Genomic DNA, 13,089 nt, shown 5'->3' on the forward strand with positions numbered 1-13,089 from the left:
GGGGAAACACGGTAGGTGTAAGTAGATTGCAACATATTAACCAATGTCAACTTGTCTATAAGAAGTAGCATAAAAGATATTATCAAGAACCTGTCTGATTGGAAGAGGATGTGGGCAAGTCATGGAGAAAGAATGAGGGGACAGAGAAAGAACTTGTGGAGCCTGAATACAGATCAAAACATACTTTTTTTACTGTCTTGATTTTTCTTGGATTTTTTTGTCTATGTTTTGTTTTACAACATGACTAATATGGAGATATGTTATACATGACTACATATGTATAATCTATATTAAATTGATTGCCTTCTCAATGAAGGGAGAGAGGAGGGAGGGACAGAACCTGGAACTCAAAATTTTTTAAATTAAGATTAAAAATTATTTTCACACATAATTGTGTGAAAATAAAATACTAAATAAAACTTCAGCTTTAAAAAAAAGAATGAGTGGCAACAGAGCCTAGAAACAATGTTAAGATCCAAGAATTATCCAAAGCAGAGGAAAACAAGACCATTACATGACTTCTCAATGAAGACTGTGTAAAAACACATGGACAAGAAACACCATGGAGAGTTGGAAGGAATATCCCCTGTGATAAGCTCACAGATACACTGAAACACCAGGATAGGGCGTAAGCCAAAGATTTCATAGAAGAAAGAATTCTTAGATGAGGGTGGTTCCTCTACCAATGTAGGCCAGCACCTTCCTTGCTACTTATAGTTTAAAGAGTTGCTTTGGGTATCAGGAAGTTAGAGGACTTGCCCAGGGTCACACAACAGTCTTCATCAGACACAGAACTTAATCTTAGGTTTTCTTGGCTCTATGCATGGCCTTTCTCCATTATACCATGCTGCTTCTCGAATTATATATTTTTCAATCAACACATAATTTATTCCTCAATAGCTTTTTGTTTTGCACTTTGGAATTTAACATGAGCACTCTAATTCAAGATAGTCAAATATGATTTTTCTTATGTGGTGGTCACAGTTCATCTAAAGGAAGTAAAATGAACTACAATTAGCTCCTAATAGGATGTAGCATTATGTAAATCCTCATACATTCAGATGGGATTAGTTCTTCCCAGCTACTGCCATAAATTTATGCCAACTGCTTGTCCATTTTTTTCAATTAAATTATTTATTTTTAGTTCTCAACATTCACTTCCATAAGTTTTAAATTTTCTGCCCCTCCTTCCCCAAGATGGCTTGTAATCTGATATGGGCTCTACATATACATTCCTATTAAACACATTTTCACATTAGTCATGCTGCATAGAAGAATTATAATGAATGGGAAAATGGGAAAGAAAAAAAAATAAAACAAAACAAAAAAGAACATAGTCTACTTCCTTCTGCATCCCAACTCCATAGTTCTTTCTCTGGATGAGGCTGGCATTTTCCATCACATATCCTTTGGAATTTGCTTGTCCATTTTATCTCTGCTTCTAGGTAACTATTATTTCAAAGCTATTCTTCATCTAGCAAAAAAAAGACTTATTTTAATTCCCAGAATCAAGGCAATGAGAGCCACCCCAAATGTTCTTTCACCAAATTAGTATGTAATGATATACCCTCATTATTGAATGTAGCAATTTATAATTTCTGAAGCATCAAGAAGTAGGAGGAAATTTCATTGTTCAACAGATATAGGAATCAATGAGGAGAACTGCTATTCTGGATCTAATTGCTGACAACATGGAGGAACTGGTTTCTTGGATAGTGATAACTGGAACTTTGAAGGAAAGTTTTACACTATTTCTAGATGTGATAGATAAGAAAGGAAAAACCAGGCACAGTGTGACAGTGTGTCACAGTGTGACCCTAGATTTTGGAAAAGCAAAACACAAAAGATTCACAGGAAAAAAGAAAGACAAGTAGGCTCCCCTGGACTAAAATACTGTAGAGGACATCAGTTCTGGGAAGAAAGGAAGCTCTCAAGAGAGAATGAAATTCTGAAGACACAAAGAAAACTTATTTCAGTAAAGAGGACAAAGAGGAGATGCCTAAGCAATTGATGTGAATACACAGGGAACGCATCAATCAACTCCTCTTTTTAAAAGATTATGTATAGATGATGGCAACAAGGACAGGTGATAGAGACAATGCGAATGTGTCATAGTCCTATCCAAGTTCACAGATCCTCTAAAATCTAGCTATGGATCCCTTGGTGGGTCTCAGAACCTCCCCAGGTTCTTAACCTCTGGAGGATTTATGATCTATATTAAAGTGGTCACTCTGATGATTCCATGGATCTTTAAATATTGAAGCATATGAATACAATAATGAGCAAAAATGCATCTGCTAACATTAGGAAGCCACGATGGTCGTCGCTGCTCCTTTCTTCTTACAAATTATGCTTTTTTTTTTAACATCCCTTAACATCTCTTAACATTCAGCATAGTGTAGTAGACAGCCTGCCTCAAATCCAGAAAGACCAAGGTTCAAATTCTGCCTCTGGTATAGTGGTTGTATAATATTAGACAAGTCACTTGTAACCTCTCAGGGATCCAAGTCTATAAATCACAAATAAGGTACCAACCTCCAGTGATAGGAATTTCCTCAATAGGAATTCTCTTAAATCCAATTTAATACACTTATGATTTTATTTCCAAGTTCAATGGAATTTTTGTGAAGATCTCTTTGTAGGCTATACCCACAAAGGGAGAAACCACTTGATGTTCCTGGCTCAGTGAACTAATTTTGGAGGAGACCCTGAGCAGTAACATCTTCCACTTTATTTTTGTTTCTGCTCTGGGAAAGTGAAAGTTTTCTTGGAAATACCTAGCTGTCATTCACTCAAGACCAATTCCAAAAGAGGGACCTCAAGTTACTGCCTGAAATAAACATGTAACATAACTTTGACGTGGGTTACTGCAAGTACAGTTACTTCAGACCCTACAGGTAAATCTATATGCTACTGGGGAAGTCTGATGCTACCATTTATGAACATACCCCAGAAATGGGAGAGAATTTTGCTGTAACCCTATAAACTTTAAATCATTATTATCTTACATTTATACTTTTCTTAAAGACTTTGCCTTTGACCAAGAGCAATAAGACCCACTCTTCATGCATAAATCTTTATCTATACATGGTAACATCTGAGAGTATGCATTTATAATAGCTTAAATCCAAGACTGTAGTGCTTCTTCAGAGTGACTCCTGTGGAAATTGTAGGAAACAGTGGAAATGAAGGCCCTTTTCCAAAAGAGAGGGAGTCTAGTTACCCTATAGATTCTAATCTCTCTAGTCCCCTTTATCCATCAAGTGTCCTCTAATCCCCCTAGTCAGTAATAAGCTTTCTCTCCTGAGGCCTCGTGTGCCCTGGGGAAATGTCACTTATTCCAGCTTCTTTACCGCTAAAATAAGGGGGCTGAACTAGAAGATCATTAACATCCTTTACAACTCTAACATTCAATGGGTCATGCTTCTTCTACAGAACATTAGTTTATGGCACATTTCCTGCACCTCTCCACACTTTCACATTTTCATTTATATTTTTGGTTTTCAATGTGTTGTCTTATCCTATCAGTGTCTAATAATTCTAGGAGGGCAGAGACTACCCAAACCTTTTTATTCCTTCATTGGCTAGACCAAAATCTTTACCTATTACGTGCTGAATCACATTGACTTTAATTATTGCCTCGATGGAGGGAGTGAATCACATCAATGCAATCATATTTGCCAAAGGACCAAAAGTACCAAGAGCCTTGGAGTCTGTGTGAAAATAATTTCTTAAAAAAAAAATAAACCCAAGGGGCAGGTAGGTGTTGCAATGAATAGAGCACCGGCCCTGGAGTTGGGAGGACCTGAGTTCAAATCCGACCTCAGACACAACACAAAAACTAGCCATGTGACCTTGGGCAAGTCACTTAACCCTAATTGCCCTCCAAAAAGAAAAAAAAACGCAGCAAACTCTACCTAAAAGAAGTACAATTTCTTATTTAAAAAATCGTCTTTATTTGTTCTCTATGCATCACAATATTGGTATCTTCTGATGATTGTCAGGTTCACAATAAAATGATATGAATAGCAATGCCAAGAATAAGATAGTGAGCATTTATATAGCATTTTAAGGTTAAGCATTTTATATGTTACTTCATTTGATCCTCACACCAACCATGAGAGGTAAGTGCTAATATTATTTCTATGCAGAAGAGAAAACAGAATTTGATAGACAATAAATGACTTGCTCAGGGTCATATGACTAGTAAATGTCTCAGAGGCATGCAGATATTCGTGAGTCAAAGTATAATGAATGCTCTATCCTCTGTGTCACCATTAAAAAAATAAGTCCTGGCTTGGTGGAAGTATTGACAGTAAAATTGCCTCTCTTCAAACTCTGGCTTCTCACTTTGTTTTTATAATTATGTCTTTCCACCCAGAACAAGCCTTTTTAGTGAATTAAAGTTTCTCCTTTTGTCACCTATCTATGCTCATTTCATTTCAATGAACATTTATTAGGTGCCTACTCTATGTAAAGCACTGGGCTTAAGACAAACAAGTTATTATTTTCACAGTAATAACAGAAGCACGCATTTATATAGCATTTTAAGGTTTCTAAGATGCTTTAACATGCATTTTTATTTGATAACACCACTAGAACTTACCATCTAAAAGAGGGGGAGACAAAAGCAAAAATGACTACAATAGAAGAGACTGTAATACCACTCTTACTAATTGTGAAGCAGAAGAAAAGTCAGACAGCATGAGCCTACACAATTAACCAATACCATCAAACAAAATGGACCTCTAATCTCAGAGGTAGTTTCCAAGTGACCTTGGCTAATGCTTTAAAAAGTAGTTGCAAGTAGAGTGGGGGGGGACAGAGTGGGGCGTTAAAAAAGGTATTTGGCCTTGGACTTAGGAATACATTTTTTGGAAAGATCTCCTTATGGTTACACTCTTGGCCTTCAGACACAAAGGGAATTTGATGACTTTACTTATGCTGCTGGCAGGAGATGAGAATGTTCTACAGACTGATCACTCAACATCAAACAGAATCTCACAGAATTTCCAAGATGGTGTGGAAGGCTCAGAGGCCATGTAGTGAAGTTTGTATCCAAATAGGAATACCATCTATACCATCTCAAACAATTAACAGTTCAGTGTCTGCTGAAAGGCCTCTCATGTGAACAATCCAAAGAAGATTCTGCATTCCTGACTCTCTTTACTTCAAATCAGTGTTTTAACCTAAGCAAGCACAGATTATATGATTTGATGACTACAGGTGTAACTCCACTTAAAGGAATAAGAGTAATGATCCTTCTCATGTCTAGGATCCTTTAAGGTCTGCAAAGTAATTTCCTAAAAACAGCCCTGTGAGACAAGTAATACAAGTCCTAATGTCTTCCTCTCTAAGTTTGATTTCTATTTATTTCTCTAGATAACCAGTGTTCCAAAAGCCTTAGTGCTTTTAAAAAACCTATTAAAGCTTTAAAATATACTAAGACTTTTGGGCCACTGTGTATCTTGACTGTCTCTAGTTCTTTGTATGTTATCTCCTCTATCAGAATATAAACTCCTATGGACTATTTTTGCCTTTCTTTGTCTCCTCAGAGATTAGCACAGGACCAGGCACATAAAAAGCACTTGATAAATGCTTTTTGATAAACTTGATATCATCTCTACCTTTCAAATGAGAAAATGAAAACTCAGAGAGATGAAGTGACTTGCTAAGGGTTAAATAAATAGATGAACTAAGATTTGAAACCAGGACTCCTCACTCTAAGTCCCATACTGTTCCTATTACCCTTCCCAATTTGTAAAAATCTGTTTATTTAAATGATTCTTTAAAACTTTTGGTAGCTTCAAAATGCAACCTTGTGGTTCATATGCTACTTAGGTTCAAAATTATTTTAAAAAATGTTAATAGTGTATGAAATTAGCAGCACACACCTTTTAATGTGTGAATTGCTTAAACAAAGTCCATAGTAAAGTCTTTTAATTAGCTTTGCTCATATTGGAATTTTTTTAAATTAAAACTTTTTGCTTATTAGATGAGAACTTTAAAAAATTAAATTTTTTTAAAAAAGAGAATTTTAAATCCACATTTTGGATATAAGGAGAGCTATAGAATAGACTCTGCTATGTAGATTCAAGTTCCAAAGAGGGTTTGAGTTTCTAAATGTTTGGAGTATTGTAATATATTTCCAGGATATTACTATTTTCCTTTAAATAGATGATCTAAAGAAAAGTTTGCTGCATGTGAGTTTATTACCTCAAGATGGCAGTCCCACTTCTTCCCAGTTTTTTTTTTCCTCCAACTCTGTGGGAACGTATCCTCCTTTTTATAAGGAAGGCAATAGAGAAATATGACTTGATTTCTAGCAATCTGCTTACCAGATAACTTGTCAAGAGGGTATCTCTTCCACAAGTGAGGTACACCTGCATTCTAATCAAATCTCCAGTTAAGCATCAGTGGTGAGGCGGATTACTGAGCAGGCTGCGGAGTGTGGCATGGTGAGAGCAATGACCGCGGTAATTTGGAAGGTAACCCATCAGGCGTGCGCCCGAGGGGTGTCCCCTTGCCTGTTACCTGCTGTGCCTGCTGCAGCAGCTCCATCCTCTCATGCAAGATCTGGCTGTCAAACTCCCGGCTCTGCCTCAGGATCTGCCTCCGCACCTTCTCCACGGCCGCTCGCAGGTCCTCCCGCTGGGCCTCGCTCAGCGCCTCGCTGGCCCGCCTGCCGGGCTCCTGCTGCAGAGCACTGTACAGTGTCGCTTCCAGGTCCTGGATTTTCTGAGCAACCCAAATCATACAGACAGTTGCACATTGGAAACAAGCGAAGAAGGACCAACCCAGCAGGCCCTGGGGCAGCAAAGCTGAGGGAGTCAGGGAGAGGAGGCAAAGGGGTGGTGGTGGTTAAGCTGGGGAGCAAGCAGCTGTGGATGGGGTGAGGATAGGGGTGGGGATGCAAAATAGACTCTCCTCCTCAAGTGCGGGTGAGTTACGACCCATGTTACTCCCCCCATGAGGCTCAGGCTTTAGGCAACAGATGAGTGCTGGGGGAGCAGCGCTTGTTCCCTTTGTTTAAAAGGACAAGGGACTAAGCCTATATTAGCAACGTGGAAGGAGAACGAGCCCCCATCTGGAGGCTCCCATGTACAATATAGAGTCTTAAAACAATACCACTGGTTGATTTTTTTTAACTCAGGAAATAAATATAGGAATATTGACATCTGAGAGAAACTTAAAGAATAAAAAGCAGAAAACCGTTTTATTATTTCTATTTCCTCGGCTCCACCATCCTAACAAAATCTAGAGACTAAAAAACTGGTTCAAATTTCAAGTGAAACTTCCACCAACTTTGTTTCTAAAGACAACATCAGAAGAAATTTAATGACAGAAAAAGTGATTCTTAGAATTAGACTGTCAACTTTCCAAATCATGTTTTACTTATGATGAACATGATATGAAAAAATTCCTAACAACCAATGTGAAATAAGGCTGTTACATTCTCTGAGCCAGGAGAAGGCTATATAAGCCCTGATGTGTAGCTTTGTTTTGGGGTTCACTTTGAGAAGTGTTCTGTGATTTGATCAGATGAGACTCTGGGAAGCCGTTGTTAAGAGCCCCCCCCAACTTTGAAAAACCCAGATGTTGATTTGGTATGGATGTAATGGTCGGACAGTTTGGAAAACTTTCTACTTGATCTGTTTCTCTGTCTTGATAATTCTGTCTGTATACTCTGAAGTTTGGGGTGCTGACCTTTTCTCCCTGAACTAAGTAAATGATATATATGTTTGACTGATTAAAGTAAGCTTGTTAACCCATTTTGAGTTGCTTTCCTTTAACAAAGCAGATCTAAGAACCTGTGTTGGCAGCCACCCTGAGGATGCTTGGGGTGCTTGCTGCTATACACACACACACACACACACACACACACACATACACACATGTTTTAACCTATATGGTTGGACAGCTTCTTATTAACTCACAAATAAACAACAACCCACTGAGGCCCACATGTATTTCATCAAGAAAGGTAAGTCAATAAGTTTGCCTTGTGTTCCTGTGACATTTCCTAGGATTTAAAGCTGGAGATGGAAGTAAAGATCATCTTCATTCAGCACCCTTATTTTGTAAATAAAGCAGCCGACTAAAATAGAAGTGACTTTTCCAAAGTCACACAACTAAGGAATAGTAAGGCCAGGATTTGAGTCCAGATTCTCTGACTCCAAAATTCTGTGTTCTTTGGAGTACACTGTTCCCATTCCCCTCTCCTCAGTTTTCTCTCATTTGATAACTAAGATAAATGAACTAGGAGGCTTACTATTTTATATGGCTCCAGTCAGGATCCTGTTTATTTATTCTCCAACACACAAATTGACTATAGCATTCAATCACTCAGCCCAACATCTTGAGCATCCCTATTCTAAGTTAGGCCTCAGAATGAATTTTTAAATGCTCCTACCAAGACCAAACTCTACATACCTTCTTAATATAAAGGCACAACCACCCTTGGCATTAACTAGTCTGTTCCTTAGAGAGAATAAACAAAATATCTTTTCCACAAATACCTGGGATTTGGTTTCACACTGTGATTTCCTGTGCCACATTTTATAAACCATGTAAGAAGTACATTCAAACTATGAATAGAAAATAGTGGCTAGTCATGATTTCACTGGTCTTAAGGAACCTGGGGTGAAGAAACTCGCCCTAGCTACGAAACTTGGCAATTTCTCTTATGATCTTGAAGAATTTGCTAGACCACTAAGAGGTTAAGTAACTTTCCCAGAGACATACAACCAGCATGTGTCTGGACTTGCTCGATTTTGAGGTCAGTTCTCTGATCACTACTCCAAGTTGCCTATAGAGAAGTTTGAGAAGGAGTCTAAAAGGGTCCAAGAGAGTAAAGTGGTTTTTACATCCCAAGGACTTAGATACACTTTAGCTGCCCCCTTACAATCATGTAAAGTTTTAAATTTGGAGGAGTAAAGTCTTGAATTCCTGTTCATCTCTGGAAGGCTCACTTCATCCTCAGAGATACCCTTTAAGGTCACTTCTTTCCTGCTTCCTGTTTCATAGCCTTAAGAGCTGGACAGCTCTATGAAAGCACAGAGTAAGATGGGAATTTAGAAAGTTATCACATTAATTCCCCTAACTTTTGCCAAATACAAGCCTATACCTGTTTTCTGTTTTCTTCCTGCCCTGATTGAGATTGCCCTTAAATGTCTGGTTTTTTTTTTAGTAACTAATACTCTTACCTCTAATGGGTATCAAAATGAGTCATAGAAAGTTCTACATTCATTTAAAAATAAATGTATAGAGAGTTTAAGATATACAAATATACATTTTTTTCTTCATTAACTCAATCACTTAATTTCTTGGTTATCAAATATCATTTCTGTCAGAATGTTTCCAATTAATAGATGTATTAAAAAGGTAAAAATTACTTTGAGTACTTCATAAATTCATATTTGGAACAAAAATAAAAGAAAAATAGTTCTTTTCTTTATTTAACCTTTAACTAGGAATTATATTGGTGCTACTCCATAAAGCCAGTTGCATGGAATATTTATCTTCATAACCCTAGCCTAAGGCAACAATAACACTGTGTACCAAGTAAAGAAAGTACTAAGGATACTTTTTTTGTTACCATGTAAGCTTGATCCAAGGCTTGTTTCCTATAATCCAATTCTTCTTCTAGGTAACCCTTCTGCTTACTGAAGAGGTCCTGAGAAAAGTAAGAATGAAGAATAATTCAGGAATGAAAAAGAGATTAATCTTTAAAAACACAGTCTTTTGGAGAAGCTGTTCTCACTTTTAAGTCAAGATGCTTCCTAGTGATGAAAATCAACCAATAAGTATTTGTTACTTATATGTACATAGTAAGTATCACTTACTATGTACATGTCTATAGTATCACTTACTATGTACACTGTGATAAGCACAGATTTAATAAAGAAGAGTAATAACAGTCATTGCCTTCAAGAAGCTTACATTCTAATGGGGAAGGATAATGCTAATAACCCTCCACTAAATTATTCCTCCAATATGTCCTCTAGATGCAAAGGTAGACCCTGTTACCAGCATAAATGGAAGGGCAGATCACAGGCTCTGGCAATTTCAACCAAGCTAGAAAGGTTTTGAAAACAGGCCTTTCAATGAACTATATATCCTCCATGTATAGATTAGTGTAGCTAAGAGTGGAGGGCCTCATCAGCAGAAGGCTTACCCTTGGGAATGGGATATTTGAACCCCAGAAACTTGGAGAAAATCATTTGAAAAGGGGAAAGGAAGTAGAAGATACCATCTGTGGTTGAAATTTACTCATTGTTTAAAGTTGTGACACAATCTTAATAATTAGAATGAGAAAAATAACTAGTAACTTATATTTGAATAATACTTCAAAGTTTATAAAGTACTGTCCTCATCCTATCCCAGAGAGGGAAGTGGTGCAAGTATTATCATCTGCCTTTTACACATATGGGAACTATCTAATCAACAGTCATTTATTCAGTACCTGCTATATGCAAGACACTATACTAGGTGCTAGAGATACAGCATAGCAAAACAATCTTAGCCTTCAAAGAATGTACATTCTTTTAGGCTATGGAGATACAACCTATTAATAAGCAAATACAAAGCTTATACAAAGAGATTAGGTAAGAGATAAAGTACTAATAACTTTGGGAGAGAGACAATGAGAAAGAAACCCTGTAATATGTGGTACCTGAGTTGTACTTCTAAAGAAGCTAGTGATTATATAGGGTAGAAGTGAGAGGGCAATAGAAAGATCAAAGAAAGGATAGAACCTGCCTAGGGTATATGGAATTATGATGATAGATTACAGAGAGTTAACATTCTGCTGATGTTTCTCAGTGGAAACATTAATTAAGTAACTGAATCTGGTTAAATCCCTTAAACTCTACCAGCCTGTTTCCTCATGTATAAAATGAAGCTGGACTAGACTGTCTCTCGGATCCTTTCCAGCTCAAAATCTATGATGCTATGAAGGCTCAAACTGGCTCTTCCTCTGTGAGGCTGTTTTTCTATAAGCATAAACCTACTTTGAGCCCTGAGAATAGGCTCTCTACATGCATCCTTTACACAAAGGATGAAGATCATTATCATTCTTAGATTTCCCTGAAATTTCCATGTGAAAAAAAAGGTTATTTTCCAAAATTAAGTATGTTAGTCAAGAATCATTTGGATTTGTAAAGACATTTTAGGGAATAGAGAAGTAATGCACAACATTTAAAATCAAAGATTCATTGCTCATGTAAAAAGAAAGAGTCACTGAAGCAAAGAACTGAAAATCTCCCTAGAGATCATTTAATCCCCTCATTTTCTAAACAAAGAAATTAAAGCCTAGCTGGGGGAAATAATTTGTCCAAGATCATATATGCTAATAGTTCTGGTAGGAACTGAACATAGATCTCCTAATTTTCAGTACACATTGAGTTATAGTTTTTAGATGTCAATTCACAAAGCTTTCTTACTCCACACAAAAAGTACAGTTTCTTATTTGCTGGACAGCTCCTTATTTAGAGGGTTGTATTTGTCCTTGGTTTTCAAAAAGGACCATGGCATCAGGGAAATGATGACATGACCTGCAGTTGACTTTGATTTGAGTGAGGGAGGGCTATGCAAGGTCACCAGACTCACTTTCTCCTCCAGAGCCATCTGGATTCAGTGACCAGATATCATCAGGATGATTGGAGATGACCAATGTGAGACTCTCATCCTTTTAGGGTAACGTCTTTACATGTACTCACTTGGAGTGAGGTAATGCCCATTCAGTGAATAGACATCTTTAAAAAGTGAGTCAAGGGATGGCCCCTTTAATTAGGAAAAAAAATCAACGTGGGAGGGGAAGACCCTTAGGGTTTCTGTTTCAAGAAGAAACCCTTACATTGACATTCACTCTAAGCCAGGAGGGCCCAAAATACAGCCATTAAGTGAAGCTTGGGCAGGGACCAAAACTATAAGCTTCAGAGTTATTTAGAGAGGCACTGAATTCAGAAGACCCATGATCATCCTCAGCTTCCCCTTTGCTAATTTTTTGATGTTGGAAAAATAACTTCTCTCTGATGCTCAGTTTTCTCTTCTACAATATCAAGATAACAATATTTTCACCACCTGATTTACAGGGTTGTTGTTTTTAAAAGGATTATAAATATTATAGATATTTGAGCTAATATTGTTGCTATTCACTTTATCCAGAATTGTTCAAAGACGTTAATTAATTATCATGTATTTTAGTAAAAGCACAAACCAGGACCCTCACTAATGAAATAACTAAGTTTCAAAATATAATAAAAGACTTTCCTTAGGGATGAATTATCTCTTTAAAAATTACCCTCAGAATTTTAGGTCTTTTACCTTTTCATTCTCCAGGTCTATCATCTTCTGTGTAAGAGCTGCCTCTGTCCCTTCAATTTGTTTCAACCACTGGAAAGCACCAGGAAAAAAATAAAAGAGACATAGCAAGATGAAGAGAGGCAATAATAAGAAGAATTTCAGTCAAATGCATATAACAGTAATTTATCTGAACAAGATCCAACAGAAGAAAAACCTTCATGGACATCAACTAAGTTTGAAGGAATTAAAACATATTATAGCTTAAAAATGGGAGCCTAATTTTATATTACACAATTTTTATACATAAAAATTATGACATCAGGCTCAAATATTTGCTGGTTGATCAAATTCTTCTCTCACATACAGGCATTTATATTCTTGGGATATTAGAGTTAGAAGAAATCTTTTAAAATGGAACATAAAAGAATACAATTGATATGGAATATTAGTTCCAGAAAATCTTAAAATCACCTTAGAAATCAACATTTCATTTTGGTAAGTCAGGAAAATGGGACCAAGTGATGTCTATGACATGCTCAAGGACACAAAAGTTAGTAGCAGAAAGCTTTCCAACACAGTAAATTTCTATGTGTGCATAAAAAGTATAAAGAAAGTACAACATAGGGGCAGCTAGGTGGCACAGTGAATAGAGCACCAGCCCTGGAGTAAGGAGGACCTGAGTTGAAATCCGGCCTCAGACACTTAACATTTACTAGCCATGTGACCTTGGGCAAGTCACTTAACCCCAATTGCCTAGCCTTGCTCCCTCCAAAAGAAAAAAAA

General features: G+C 37.1%; 1 protein-coding gene across 1 annotated transcript in view; it reads right to left on the reverse strand.

The window, feature by feature from the left end:
- Nucleotides 1-6,429: 6,429 nt before the first annotated feature.
- JAKMIP1 (janus kinase and microtubule interacting protein 1) overlaps nucleotides 6,430-13,089 on the reverse strand; it is a 14,653-nt gene continuing 7,993 nt past the window's right edge. The window contains exons 2-4 of the mRNA XM_069075046.1: nucleotides 12,328-12,396; nucleotides 9,599-9,676; nucleotides 6,430-6,738 (exon numbers count right to left, since the gene is read on the reverse strand). Of these exons, the coding sequence (XP_068931147.1) occupies nucleotides 6,430-6,738; nucleotides 9,599-9,676; nucleotides 12,328-12,396 (456 nt within the window). The remainder of the gene's footprint in view (nucleotides 6,739-9,598; nucleotides 9,677-12,327; nucleotides 12,397-13,089) is intronic.

The sequence above is a fragment of the Petaurus breviceps genome, unplaced genomic scaffold (assembly GCF_028583685.1).
Source record: "Petaurus breviceps papuanus isolate PSGF00001 unplaced genomic scaffold, PetGlider_PUasm1.0 140, whole genome shotgun sequence".
Taxonomy (NCBI): Eukaryota; Metazoa; Chordata; class Mammalia; order Diprotodontia; family Petauridae; genus Petaurus; species Petaurus breviceps.